The 15,312-nt window shown below is 36.8% G+C and overlaps 1 protein-coding gene across 2 annotated transcripts in view; it reads left to right on the plus strand.

Annotated features, from left to right (window-relative positions):
• SGTB (small glutamine rich tetratricopeptide repeat co-chaperone beta) overlaps positions 1–15,312 on the plus strand; it is a 45,564-nt gene that overhangs the window by 19,946 nt on the left and 10,306 nt on the right. For both annotated transcript variants that reach the window (XM_019414359.2, XM_019414358.2), the window contains exons 5-6: positions 1,986–2,085; positions 15,018–15,122. In XM_019414359.2, coding sequence (XP_019269904.1) covers positions 1,986–2,085; positions 15,018–15,122 — 205 coding nt within the window. The remainder of the gene's footprint in view (positions 1–1,985; positions 2,086–15,017; positions 15,123–15,312) is intronic.

Raw genomic sequence — 15,312 nt, forward strand, 5'->3', positions numbered from 1 at the left:
TGTCTCTCTCTCTTTCAAAAATAAACATTAAAAACAAAATTTTTAAGTGTACAAATTCACTGGTTTTGAAGAATATTCAGAGTTGTGCAGCCATTACCACAGCTATGGAACATTTTTTATCACCTCAAAAGAAACTGTGTACCTATTAGGTTACTCTTTATATTCATTTCTGATTCTTTTTTTTTAAACCAGGATGAAGGTCTGTTTCTTTTTTTTTCGTGTTTATGTACTTTTTCTGAGAGAGAGAGAGAATGAGCAGGGGAAGGGCAGAGAGAGGGAGAGAGAGAATCCCAAGCAGGTCCCCACTGTCAGTGCAGAGCTCTACCTGGGAGTTCGAACCCAGAACAGTGAGATCATGACCAGAGCTGAGATCAAGAGTCTGACGCTTAACCAACTGAGCCACCCAGTCACCCTTCATTTTTGATTCTTAATTTGCAGTAACTTTTGCATGCTTTTATATGCTTTTGTCTACCTGCCTTTCCTTTAATCTTGCTGTTCCTGTTCCCTGCAAAGTTATACTCTCCTACTCCTGTTAAGTAGCTAATGATGTATTAAAAGACAAAACTAATAGGAGAGCTTCTGGTTTAGAGAAAGTTGGGAGGAGTAACAGAGGCTTTTGTGATGTAAATCCTTCCTCTTAATCCCAGTGTTTTAAAATTTCAGTTTTGAACCGTGGTTCTTATCAGTGAGCAGGACACATTTTTCCCTTTAATGGAATACAAAAGATAGCCAACAGGAAATTCCTTATTTTGCTGGCTAGTTCTTAACCTAGCTAAATTATTACCAGATGTATCTGTAGATGACTTCCTGAAAATTAGCACCCTGTGGGATAGCCATGGTACCTGAAATTCTTTCTAGAAATTAATGTCCAACAGTCCCCTTTAAGAAATCTGTCTCTGGAATGGATAGCACAAAAAAATATGATCTTCCAATAGCATATTAACATGATTAATTTTACTGGCTTACCCACATAGCAGAATTCTGAGATTTTGGCTATTCGGTAGCATTTTTTTTTTTTAAACTTTTTTTTTAAATTTTATTTTTGAGACAGAGAGAGACAGAGCATGAACGGGGGAGGGGCAGAGAGAGAGGGAGACACAGAATCCGAAGCAGGCTCCAGGCTCTGAGCCATCAGCCCAGAGCCCGACACGGGGCTCGAACTCACAGACCGCAAGATCGTGACCTGAGTTGAAGTTGGACGCTTAACCGACTGAGCCACCCAGGCGCCCCTTCAGTAGGGTTTTTTGTATTGTTTGTTTTTTGTTTACTTATTTTAAGAGAGTGGGGGGAGGGGGAGAGAAAGAGGGAGAGAGAGAATTTCACTGCACACTGTCAGCCTGGAGCATGATATGGGCCTCAATCCCATGATCCCTGGGATCATGACCTTAGCCTAAATCGAGTGTCACATGCTTAACTGACTGAGCCACCCAGGTGCCCCATAGCAGGTGTATGTTTTGACAAGGGAAGGAGTGGATAATGAGATGATGATGGGGAAGGGGATTGCATCTGGAATGGGGGAGCAGCTCTAAAAGGAAGGCAGGAGATGAATATAAGGAAGGTGAGAAGAGATTAGATTTTGCCATGAGATACTCATAATTGTTGCATTTACTCACTTATGAAGCCTGGATTTAATGAGGTATACAAGCTTTACTTGCTTTAAGACTTCATGTTGTTAAAAATCACTTAAACACACTGATGGCTAAGGAGTGTCAACTGTATAGTAAAATATAAAATTTAGCTCTACTGCTGATGAAAAATCATGTTGGTGGGGCGCCTGGCTCACTCAATTTGTGGAGCATGCGACTCTTGATCTCGAGGTGGTGAGTTCAAGCCCCATATTGAGGGTAGAGTTTACTTAAAAAATTAAAAAAAAGAAAAATCACATTGCTGACCTTCATTTTGTTGTAGTTTCTATGATTAAAATGTATCTTTCAGGCTTTTTTGTGTGTGTATGTTATACTTATTGTACATATTGATTATTTTAGGCAATAACCACATGAAAGAAGAAAATTATGCTGCTGCCGTGGATTGTTACACACAGGCGATAGAACTGGATCCAAATAATGCAGTTTATTATTGCAACAGGTAAACTGGCACTGTTGTGGCAGGTTTATAGTTCTTAAACTGTAATTTGTATTAATAGCACTGAAAATTTATTTTGAAATAAATTTATTTCGTAAGATTTATTTTGAAAAATTTGAAAGTTCAGGAAGGTAGAAAGAAGGAAAAATAACCCACAAAATTAACACTCAGAGGTAGTCACTCTTATTAACTAACCTTTGGCATATTTTGTTTGATGTGTCATCGGTTTTAGATTCGTTGTTATTCAGTAGGCATATCATAAACATGTCCTTATTTTGTTGAAACTCTTCATAAACATTCTTTAAATGGATACAGATTAGTCTGTTATTACCTCTTAATCTTTTTTGTATTTCCAGCACCTATCATTGTGGCTGGCAAACAAGCACTAGTTATTTTTTAATAAACGTATAAATGTACCTTAACTTATTTTATTGTTTTTTTAAATGTACTTTATATAAATGTACTGGCAGATTGTTCCTTTTTTTTTTTCAATATGATGAAGTTGGAATGAACATCTTTGTTTCTCAAATTATTTTCTGAAATTCAGATTTTCTGGACTTTGGGTTTATCCTTGGAACTGCATTCAATTGATTTAACTGTGTAAACATTCAAAATTTGTCGACGCTGATTGCAAAATTGTTCGAACTTCTTTGAAAAATTTTGAAAATTTATTTCCTTCCCTGGAAGTGTATGAGTGCATCTGTTTTTACCACATCCTTATCAGCACTAAGTACTTGAGTTATCATTATTTATTATTAATTTAATATTAATTTTATTTTAATAGTAATAGTCTAATTTGTATTTAACTACTGCTAAGGTTGGACATTTTTCACATGTTGGCCATTTGTGTTTGTTCGTTTTCTTACAATTATCTCTTTGTACCTGTGCCCGACCTTAGCTTGTTTGACCTCATACTTCTTTCTTTCCCTGTTCTGCCCTTTTTAAACAAAGGGTCCGACCCTTATAGGCTACATTTCCCAGGGCCCTTTGTCACCTGAGTTTTGTCTGGGTTCAGTCACAGGAGGTACTGGCAGGAGATTGGAGGGCAGAGGAGGGGAGAAGGCGGGTGTTTCTTCTCCTCTTTTTACATCAGGGTATTTATCCAGCAGGAGCTGCTTCTCATCCTTGTCTCCAGCTCCCACCCAAGACACCTGCTATGGTCACAGCTTTTGCCAGGCGATGTTGGCTTTTGGACTCTGCACTCTGTCCTCTATCTTAGGGATGGTAATGGCTCCTGCTGTTCCTCATCTCTGGATTGCTACACAACAAGATGCCCCTGCCTGGCATCTTAGCTCTTGCATCAACTGTGTAATGAATTCCCTGAACTAAAATAATCTATCTTAAATATTAAAGTTCCAGTGGTACTTTCTGCAGTGATGGAAATGTTCTGTATCTGCTTTGTTCATTACAGTCGCCACTAGCCAGAGTGGCTTTTGACCACTTGACATATGTCTAGTGCAAATGAGAAAGTAAATTTTTATTGTTTAATTGATTGAAAATCAATTTAAATTAATTTAAATTTCAGTAGCCACATGTAGCTTATGTCTACTCTCCTGTACAGCATAGCTGTATATTAAATATATAATCCATTTGTCCTAATTGCATAGCTTACTGTTTGCCTTTTAATGTTTTTCATATGTAAAGGTTTTAAATATTTGTGTAGACAAGTTTGTTTTTCCTTGTTTTTTTTTTTTTTTTCCTTTCTTTGGAATTTTATTCCAGTGTTTTTAAGTCTTATTTATTTATTTATTTATTTATTTATTTATTTATTTATTTATTTTTGAGACAGAGAGAGACAGAGCATGAACGGGGGAGAGTCAGAAAGAGAGGGAGACACAGAATCTGAAACAGGCTCCAGGCTCTGAGCTGTCAGCACAGAGCCCAATGCGGGGCTCGAACTCACAGACCACAAGATCATGACCTGAGCTGAAGTTGGACACTTAACCCACTAAGCCACCCAGGCGCCCCAGTCTTATTTATTTATTTAAACTCAAGTTAGTTAACATACAGTGTAGTATTGGTTTCAGGAGTAGAACCCAGTGTTTCATCACTTACATACAATACCCAGTGCTCAACCCAAGAAGCGCCCTCCTTAATGTCCATCACCCATTTAGCCCATCCTCCCACCCACCACCCCAACAAGCAACCCTGTTTGAGAGTGTCCAGTGTTTTTAGTCTTAAAGCCTTCCCCATTTGCAGACCTGACAAATAACTTATCTTTCCTTCACATTTAAATTTTATCATTGCAAGTCTGTTTTGGTGAATGGTATCTATTTTAACCAATTTGAAACCTTTTAGGGCAGACATGTATAAAAATTACCTTTTGTTACATAGTAAATTCTTAGATTTGGAAGAGATCTTTAATTTGGTCTAATCTTTCATTGAGTTATCCTTGTGCTATTTAGGGTATTCATACCCTTCTGAGATAACCCCTTCTCCCCTGCATTTTCTTTTATTAAAAAAAAACATTTTTTTTGATGTTTATTTATTTTAGAGAGAGAGAGAGAGAGCATACGAGTGAGTGGGGGAGGGGCAGAGAGAGAGGAGAGACAGATTCTGAAGCAGGCTGCAGGCTCTGAGCTGTTAACACAGAGCCCTATGCGGGGCTCGAGCCCACAAACTGCAAGATCATGACCTGACCTTAACTGACTGAGCCACCCAGGCGCCCCTCCCCTGCATTTTCTTTCGTGGTTCTGTCTGCTGGAATAGTCTTCCTTATGTTGACACTGAACTTGTTTTCCTGAAGCCCTTGTAGCTAATCTCAGTTGGCAGTTTTAATTTTTATTCTTAAGGGCAGTTACAGAATAATTATGATCCTTCTTTTTCATAATAGTACCTTACATTTTGAAGTTTGCTACCATGTTCATTTGAGTTCTTTTCTCCACATTGTATATTTGCAGTTTTTTCAATTACACCTTAGATAATATAGCTTAAAGTTCTGCACTTTTGCTCTAAACTTGTTCCAGTTTACCTGTATCTGTTACTCTGTAGTTCCCAGAAATTCATACAGCATTTCCGGAATTGGTCTGACCACAGCAGTCTTCTAGGGCTCTCATTTAACCTACTTCTAGATAACGTAATTATATATGTTAGCGTTTTATAGCATTATTTATTGAATTAATATTTTGCTTTTGGTTTATTAAAGTGTCTCTTTTTCACACATTCTCTTTATTCTGTCATTCAGTCATATTTTCATTTGACAGGTTCTTGCCAAACACCTGCTGTGTACCAGTGCTGTCACTGGAGGTTTAGTTGTTTGTCTCTTCCAAAATTCAGGATCTTCTATTTTATCCCTGTAGAATTTTATCTTGTTAAAGTCTCTCATGTGTATGACCCTTAATCTTTTCCAGTAATTTGTAAAGTAATGTGTTTACTTTTTGCTCCAAGTTTCATGTCATTTACAAACTTAAGAACGCCACATGTTATATTCTGTCAGTTATGAAGTCAACTAAGGGAACAATCATAGGGAAGTGGTTAAGAGCAGGGGTTCTGACCCAGCCTCTTTGGATTCTAATTTCTGGCTCTGGCACTTACTAGGTGTGTGACCTTGAGCAGATTACCTAACACAGGTATACTTTAGTTTCCCCATTAGTAAAATTTGGCTAATAGTATTTACCTCATAGGATTGTTGTAGAGATCAAATAGTTAATACATATAAAGTGCTAGGAAGCTTTCTAGTAAAGAGTGTTGTACACAACAGTGTTATTATTGCATAATAATATTGTCTATTCATAATAATATAAATATTAGTTATATATTATATTAAATATATACTATATAATTCTATATTATAATGTTATTATTCAATATTATTATTTATGCACACTGGGTTTTTTTGTTTTGATCAGAATATGAAGAGAGATCCAAATTTATTGGGAGTCCAAATATGTTGTCAATTGTCTTTCTCTGATTTAATAGAGTCTGGTAGTAAGCCTGTTAAAATGAAAAGGAAATGATGATAGTCTGATAGGTGTTGTTTTGAATTAATCTAGTGTCATTTATCTTCTTTTTGGGGGGTTTCTTACTTTTTTATGAAATACTTGTAAGTTGAAAGAAGTTTGCAGTAAGTACTCTTATATCCATCCATATCAAGATATTGCCTTTAATATTTTAGTATATTTGCTCAATCATATTTTTATTAAGCTATTTGTGCCCCCTCTGTTTATTAGTCCATGTTACTTTTGATGAATTTCAAGGTAAATTGCAGCCATTAGTACATTTTCCTCCTAAATACTTTATCATGCAATATCATTAATAGAATGATAGAATTAAGAGACAAATGCATATACTTGTACAACACAAAACCCCCTATCAAGATACTGAAAATTCTTTATGCTCCTTCAGAGTCAGTTGCCTAAAACATCAGAGGCAACCATTGTTTTCTTTTTTCCACTAGAAGTAAGATTTGTTTCTTTTAGAATTCCACATAAAAGGAATCATACCACATGTACTTTTTTGAGTGAGACTGTTTTTATTCAAGTTAATGGTTTCAAGCTTCACCATGTTCTTGCTTCTCTTAGTGGTTCTTTTTTTTTTTTAATGTTTATTTATTTTTGAGAGAGAGAAAAAGGGAGAAAGAACATGTACAAGTTGGGGAGGGGCAGAGAGAGAGGGGCTGACAGAGGATCTGAAGCAAGTCTGATGTGGGGCTTGAACTCATGAACTGTGAGATTATGTCCTGAGCTGAAGTCAGACACTCAACCGACTGAGCCACCCAGGTGCCCCTCAATGGTTCTTATTTTTAATTACTCAGTAGTACTCTATTGTTTGAGTGAACCACAATTTGCTAAGCTGTTTTCCTGTTTATGGTCACCTGGGCTGCTTTTAGTTTTTTGTTTTGTACAAAATTTATAGCTGTTGGATCCATAACAAATTTAGTTGTACATACTAGAAATCCAACTACATTATCTTTACCAAAAAAATCCCTTTATTAATATGTTTTAATAATCTAGCCCAAAAAAATAAATAATCCAAATAATTTGTAGAAAATGAATTCCTCAAGCTATGGTTTTATGTTTTTTATTCCTGTCATCAGGTAAATATATGTTTTAGCATATTAAATATTTGAAACAAAAGTATTTAATGAAGTGTCACTAAATGTTATGACCAGCTATAGATGTTATCAGAAAATTGCTTGTTTATAGAACACAGTAAGCCATACACTTTTGACTATGAATATAGTAAATTGGATCCTAAATAAATCATTTATTTCAAACGAGATTGGGTTCATTAATAATCTTATGTTTGCTAGTACTGGATTTGAAAAGATTATTGATAATACCTGTGCTTGCTTTTCATTTAATTATGGTTAAATTGAAATCAATAATCAAGCTTATCTTTTTCATTTAAATGGTATCTATTTTCCTGAGGAGTTCAGTAATAGAGCGTGGAATTTAATATTAAATAACTAGAAAACTTTATTTGTATATTTAATACAAATATTGAGAAAAGGTTTAAAAATTTTTAAGACCATAGTGGTTTTTTTTTTTTAACTTTTTTTAATGTTTGTTTATTTTTGAGAGAGATAGACAGAGACAAAGCACAAGCGGGACCAGGCAGAGAGAGAGAGGGAGGGAGACACAGAATCTGATGCAGGCTCCAGTCTCTAAGCTGTCAACACAGCCCGACACAGGGCTTGAACTCATGAACTGTGAGATCATGACCTAAGCTGAAGTCAGACGCCTAACCTCCTGAGCCACTGAGGCACCCCTGGAAGTGATTTTTTTTATTTGTTAAAAAACAATCAGTTGGCATATTTCTTAATCTTGAGTCTTGCTTTTCTAATATTTATCTTAAAGGCTAATGATGCTTTAGGCTCAGGTTAGGTACCAGGAAAACCTGAGTCTTTCCTTGAATACCTATTATTTATTTTTGCCTTTTTTGTATGCTCCTAGAATTGACCGTGATATGTAACATATCAGTTTATCATACGTTTTACCTTATAGTTATATACATATTTTTTTCTTCAGGTGAAGGGCAGAGATTGGATCTTTTTTTTTTTTTTGTATCCCCTATAGTACCTAGCATTGTGCCTCACAGGAGTTCAGCCAATTTTTTTTTTTGGTTGCATGGAGGACTATACATAGAGGACTGTACACTTGTATGCTGAAAACAACAAATGATTGAGTATAGGTCTAAAACATTTCCAAGTACTTTATAATATGAAATGATATTTTACATTAAACAAGCCAGTTTTCTGGGTCTTCTGTCCCTAAACAGTATTCTTTATTTCTTTTGTACAACCTCATTGCTGATTTGACCCGTATTTGTCTCATGCTTCTGGGATGGAGGGATGGTTGAATGACTGAGGCAATAAATGGAATTAAAGATGTACAGGAGAGAGACCAGGCGTGATGGAGAAAATTTGTCCAGAAGACCTCTCAGGTGATGGGGAATTTGAGTTGGAGCTAGATTTGATGGACGTAAAGAAATCAGAGGACAGGGAAAGGGTCTTAGGTTGGAGAGCATAATTTAAAAGGCACAATTAGGAATCATCAGGGCATGGTACCAAGGAATGCTAGAGACAGCATGAGCTCCGAGAAAGCTTGAAACGGAGACCACGTTGTTTGGCACTGTTTTCCTCCACCTCCATAAGCAGCCTGTAGTCATTAGGCTCCCTGGGAGTTGGACTTGGTTTGTTGAACTTGGAATTGAATCTCAGGTCAGCCACTTAGTAGCTCTGTGATCTTGGGCAGCCACTTAAGCTTTTTGAGCTTCAGTTTCCTCACTTGTAAAATAGAGGTGATACTAACCACATCATAGGGTAGCTGAAGAGTAATAATGTATGTAAAGGAACTAGCATAGCTCTAGGCTTTCAGTATTTGTTTCTTTCAAAAACAGTGTCATTCCTAGCTGTAGAAAGAGGTTTTTGCTGTAACTTATTTATGCATGGTGTACGGTATGGGAGATGTAAGGTATCTGTGATTTATTTTTCTGCCTTATTTTCTCTAAAAATAGAACACAGATTGTATTCATGGTCTTTCTCTAACAAGGTAAAGAAAGCGAGGGTGTCTTCAAACATGGTGACTCTGACTGTATTCTTCTGTTGGAATTTCATTAGTTATGCCCTGATAACCAGACAGCTGGGGCAGTGAGAGCCGGCCACACTGATATTCAGTTCAGACATTGGCATGTTTGGCTTTATCTCACAGAAGACTGGAGTGGAATGCAGCCTGACTTCTCTTCCCTTTCCTGGCCTCAGAGGTTCAGGTGCCTGCATCCTCTTTTGAAATATGCTAGCTTGCAGTTTTTGTTCTAAAGCAAAAGCTGTCAAGATTGAAAGAGGTGTCAGGTCACCCTCTTAATGTTCTGCCCACTCTTCTTCCTCGGTGTGATTCTCCTTGCTTTATTCCTTGTCTTGTTATCAGCATCTGAAGCCAGAGATCAGGGTATCTTCTCCTCAGTTTCCCTTTTCCATATTCCTCCCAGTAGCCCATTTGTTCCCTCCTCCATTTCCATCACTATTCCCTTAGGTTCTTAAATCTGTTAAATTAGTGCTGTAGTAGCTTCATTTGGCTTCACGTTTCTACTTGCCCTCCGCAATCCATTCTTCTGCCAAAAGAGTCTTTCTAAAATGTGAAATTAATCATGTAATTCTTGCTTTTGCTGACTTCTTATGAGTAACATGTTGCAACATCTCTCCGTGGCTTTATGTGCTCTGCCTAGAATGTTTCCTAGGAAAGACTTTAAAACATTTTTTTACATTTATTTTTTATTCATGTTTTTAAAAGTAGCCTCCATGTCCAATGTGGAGCTTGAACTCAGAACCCTGAGATCAACAGTCAGATGTTCTACCGATGAAACCACCTGAGCACCCCTGGAAAGACTTTTTAAATTTCTTCTCTTCCCAGCCTCCTGTCCATGCCCTTCTGCCCTTCCCCACCATGTCCTATGGAGTGGTGCTAATCAGTAATGTAGCTCCTAGCCACATGTGGCTGCTCAGATGTAGGTTCAACTTAACAAAATAAAAAATTCAGTTCCTCACTTGCACTACCGTATTTCAAGTGCTCTTTAGTTACATGTGGGAAGGGACTACTGTATAGAATAACACCGATGAAGAACTTCTTTATCACAGAAAGTTCTATTAGACACCTCTGCAGAAGGTTAACCAGACTTTTCTCATGTTGCCTCTTCCTCTGATACTTTGTTGATACCTCCTTTGATTCCATTGCTGAAATTATCATACTATTTACTTATTTATTTACATGTCTTTTTCCCTATTAAGGCAGTGAAAGATTGCAGGACAGAATTATATCCTCTTCATCACTGTGTATTTGGTTTGGAGTTCAGGGTTTAGCATATTATAGTTTTCAATGAAAGTTTGAGTTGAATTGATACAGTGAATTTTAGAAGGGAGAATTGCCTTTACTTGAAGACTGCTAATCATGAAGCAGTCATATGTCAGCATGTTTTAATGTATATAATCATAAATTATATATTATCTATAATATCATAAGTTTATTATGGAATGTATGTGTATTTAGGAAAATAAATTTAAAACTATTTAAAACCTATTTCAGCTTACTGGAAGAGTAATACATGAACATCCATATATACTTACCTTAGAATCAGAAATAGCTAACATTTGCCATGTTTACTTTTTTTGTCTCTCTTTCTGTCTTTTTATGAGTGTGTGTGTGTGTGTGTGTGTGTGTGTGTGTACCTGTGTATAAAATTTTCTTGGTGGTCCCAAATACTTCAATTATATCTCTTAAGAATAAGGATATACTTTTCATAACTATCATTCCCATCACATGTAAGAAAATGGCATTAATATTGAAATTTCTCCATTTGTCCCCAAAATACCTTCTGTAGCTATGTCTTTTCATCCAGAATCCAATCACTGTGTATTGCATTTTGCTATGTCACTTTCATCTGCTTTAATCTAGAAAATATTACTGTGTTTGTTTATTTATTTATTTATTTATTTATTTATTTATTTTTAATGACAGACATATTTAAAGAGTTCAGGCCAGTGATTTTATAGAATGTGCCATATTCTTGATTTGTGTGACTGCTTCCTCATGATTAATTTGAGGTTAAAGTTTGGTGTGAAGCCTACAAAAATAATAACATAAATAAAAGTGTACCATTTATTGCACTATGGTAGGAGGCACATAATTTCAAGCTATCCATTAATGGTGATTGTAAGTTTGATATCTTAGGGTGGTAACCACCATATCTCTCTTATTATTCCTTTTCTAATTAAAAATTATCTGTAGGGTCAGATCATGTGAATATCCATTCCCCAATAATCTTTTACTCAATGTTTTACCATCCATTCATGATATTTCCTTGACTTAGTAAAATGCTGATTGCTATAAAATGATGATTTTCTGATTTTATCACTTCATTTACATATATTTCCTCACATATTTCTGTAGAGAAGAGCTTCTTTCCATTTCCTCATTTTTCCTTTCCTCCTCCTTCTCCCTCCCCCAACTCTTTTGCGTATCATTATGGACTCATGAATTTTTAAAACCCTATTTAATATGTTATAATAAATGACCATAATCATTATTTTTGGCACTTCTATTATTCCATATTTAGCTGGTGGGAGCCCCTTTAAACTGGCTATGTGTCTTGTTTTTGGATACTTTCTTACTTTCTGAGATATCAAGGTATTCCACACTGCCTTGTGTTTTCTCTGCCCTGGACCTGAGCCCAGCTATTTCTACAGGTAGCTCCTGTTCTTATTAGTGGAGAATAGAATTCAGAAACCAGGATCTGGTTGCAAGACATGGTCATTGCTACTGAAGAAGTGTTAGTGCTTCTTCAGTAAACAGAGCTAGGAAATAGAATTTTTAAAAAGGCATTGGTTTATACAGATATCTTCACAGAAATCTCTCTTACCGTTCCCCTTTTATATGGATTTCTGTTCTTCCAGAATGAAAAAAGCTGCTTTCTAATACCACCGGTATATTTACTCATTAGCTCTACCCTTCAATATTCTTCAGTTGATAGTCTGATATCAATATTCTACCACTAGTAAGCCTACTAAGTAAACTTCGGTTTCTTTGCAAATTTTTTTCTCCTTAGAATCCACCTCATTAAAAATATATACTCAGAATACTGTACTTGAAATTCACTTGAACTCTTGTTGATACACAGCATCATTTGTTTCTGTTTTACTCCATTTGAAGGTTTGTTTTTTTACCCTTTTTGAAGTCTCATTCCCATTTTTATCCTAACTACCCCATGCCACCCATCCTCTGTGACAGTGAAACTTTTCTTATAAGTTTGATTTCTGAACCATATTAATGTTTTCCATAAAATTAAACTAACAGGATTCATCAGTAATAATGACTCTCTTTATGCTTGATAATACTTTTTGTTTCATTTCTGATATTAGGGTTTCTACATCAGCTTTTTTTTTGCTTGGTTTTCAGTTGGCCCAATTGCCCTTTTCAGTCCCTTTACTATGTATGTGATTATGTTTTAGGTGATATGTATACAGTTTGAGAAACTGATTTTTATCTAGTTTACTTTGTAATTGCTTTTAAGTTTGAGGTTTTTTTTTTTTTTTTTTAATTTTTTTAACGTTTTATTTATTTTTAAGACAGGGAAAGACAGCATGAACGGGGGAGGGTCAGAGAGAGGGAGGCACAGAATCTGAAACAGGCTCCAGGCTCTGAGCTGTCAGCACAGAGCCCGACGCGGGGCTTGAACTCATGGACTGCGAGATCATGACCTGAGCCGAAGTCAGCCGCTTAACGATTGAGCCACCCAGGCGCCCAAGTTTGAGTTGTTCTTATGCTATGATATGTTCTGGCTTCTCTCTCCCCTTCTTTTTTTTTCTTTTTTGCCTTTTATTGTAATGATTTATTTTTACTTCATTTTTTCTAATTGTTTGGAAGTGATATATTCTATATCTCTTATTTTAATGGTCATTTAAAAAAATATTTATTTTTGAGAGAATGCAATGGGGGAGGGGCAGGGAGAAGGAGCCAGAGGATTCAAAGCAGGCTTCATGCTGACAGGAGCGAGCCTGACGTGGGGCTTGAACTCACAAACCATGAGATTGTGACCTGAGCTTAAGTTGGATGCTCAACTGACTGAGCCACCCACGTGCCCCTTAATGGTCATTTTTAGTGGCCATCTTTGTCATGCTTGTTAGTGTGTGTTGAATGTTGAGTCGCTAAACCCATACCTCTTTTTCATGTGAACTACCAAATTGGGTTTGTTGAATTCTATACTTTCACACTTAAATTTTTTTTTCACTAAAAGAAAGGAGGCTATATGTTTATTTTTTTTTTTTAAGTTTATAACCTAATTTGAAAAGAAAGGGTCTCAGTCATGCTATATGAAGAAAAATTGACAGAAAATTGGACTCACCACCACATTTCCTTTATAGCCTGCCAGCCACCCGTCATTCACACCACAGGAACCTAAGCACTGTTGAGGCCAGGAATCTTATTTTTAGTTATTTATTTGTGTGTTTACTTAAAATTTTTTTTAATGTTCATTTATTTTTGAGAGAGAGACAGAGTGTGAGCTGGGGAGGAACAGAGAGAGAGGGAGACACAGAATCTGAAGCAGGTTCCAGGCTCTGAGCTGTCAGCACAGAGCCCAATATCGGCCTTGAACCCAGGAACTGTGAGATCATGACCTGAGCAAAGTCGGACACTCAACCGACGGAGCCACCCAGGCACCCCTATTTTTATTTATTTTTTTATTAGAGAGAGAGAAAGAGAGAATGAAAGAATCCCAAACAGGCTCCACTCTCAGCACAGAGCCTGACTGATGTGGGGTTCGATCTCATGAACTGTGAGATCACGATCTAAGCTGAAACCAAGAGTCGGTTCTTAACCAACTGAGCCACCCAGGCGCCCCCGGAATTGTTATTTTGATTAGTGCTCTATCCATTAGGCCTAGAAAAGTGTCTGTGCATTAGCTAGACCTTGATAGATATATGAGTTGAATGAATAAATAAGAACTATTTATTCTGGAATAAATAGAAGAATGAATGGGGCAGTAGTGGGATGGAGGGCAGGAGACGTTATGGAATGTTTTAGTTTGAAGGGCTCGCATGTAGAACAGTCATTCTGCTTATTTAGTCATTCTGCTTATGGCCTTGAGGGTTGAAGTGGGCACTATAACAGGGAAACAGAGGGCTGTCTACTCTCAAGATTGTGTACAGGAAGAGGAAGTGGCTTGATTATACTGTCAGGCCCCAGTTATTCCAGGAGAGATTTGTTAGAGGTAACCTAGAAGGGATTCAATAGTGCTTAATTGCTCTGAGATTCTGTGCTCAGTGGATGGAATGCATTGCCATCCTTTGTTTGCAGCCAGATTCTGGCACACGGGTAAGTTAGATTTTCATCTTAGACTTGCCAGATGATGATCTTAACCCTACTAGTAAAGTGATCATTTAACAGCATACCCCTGGGTAGCCATTTGCCACTGTCTCTCACTCTGCATTCTCCTCTAGTAATTCCTGGTGTTTTCAGTTTTCTGTTTGGGCAAATTCAAAAGGCAATAAGTAGGTAGATCAGTTGTATGATTCACTTATTTGTCTTTTCTGTAGGAAAGCACACAGTGAAAGGTGGCCTGCATATTTTCTCTGAATTATTTTTTAATTGTTTTAATGTTTATTTTTGAGAGAGAGACAGAGAGGTAGAGAGATGGAGACACTGAGTCCTAAGCAGGCTTCAGGCTCTGAGCTGTTAGCACAGAGCCCGATAGGGGGCTTGAACTTACAAACCACGAGATCATGACCTGAGCTGAAGTCAGACGCTTAACCAACTAAGCCACCCAGGAGCCCCTGAATTTTGTTTTTGAGTTATCTTTTTGATTGTAGAATTATCTTGGTTTGATTTAGATATTTACTGGAAGTTATATGCAAAGTGGGACAAGGAAAATATAGTTTTATTAGTACTAATCTCAATTAGTGCCTTGAGGCAGCTTGTAATAAATATCTCTTCTCTTTCTCTTAGGGCTGCTGCTCAGAGTAAATTAGGTCACTACACAGATGCAATAAAGGATTGTGAGAAAGCAATAGCAATCGATTCAAAGTACAGCAAGGCCTATGGGAGAATGGGGTAAGTTCTGGCAAAATGTTCAAAGCAGTACCAAGGAGTATCAAATATGCTGTTCTTAATGGCTTGGTTTTCAATTTCCTGCTTAAATATTGCATTCTCTATTAGGAGGATAAATATAACATTGAGAGAGGAAATGACTGCAATTTCTATGACTTGGGATAGAGATGATCAGTTGTATGATGAATGGTTG

This window comes from Panthera pardus, unplaced genomic scaffold (genome assembly GCF_024362965.1).
Source record: "Panthera pardus isolate Hobbes unplaced genomic scaffold, ASM2436296v1 HiC_scaffold_2, whole genome shotgun sequence".
Taxonomy (NCBI): Eukaryota; Metazoa; Chordata; class Mammalia; order Carnivora; family Felidae; genus Panthera; species Panthera pardus.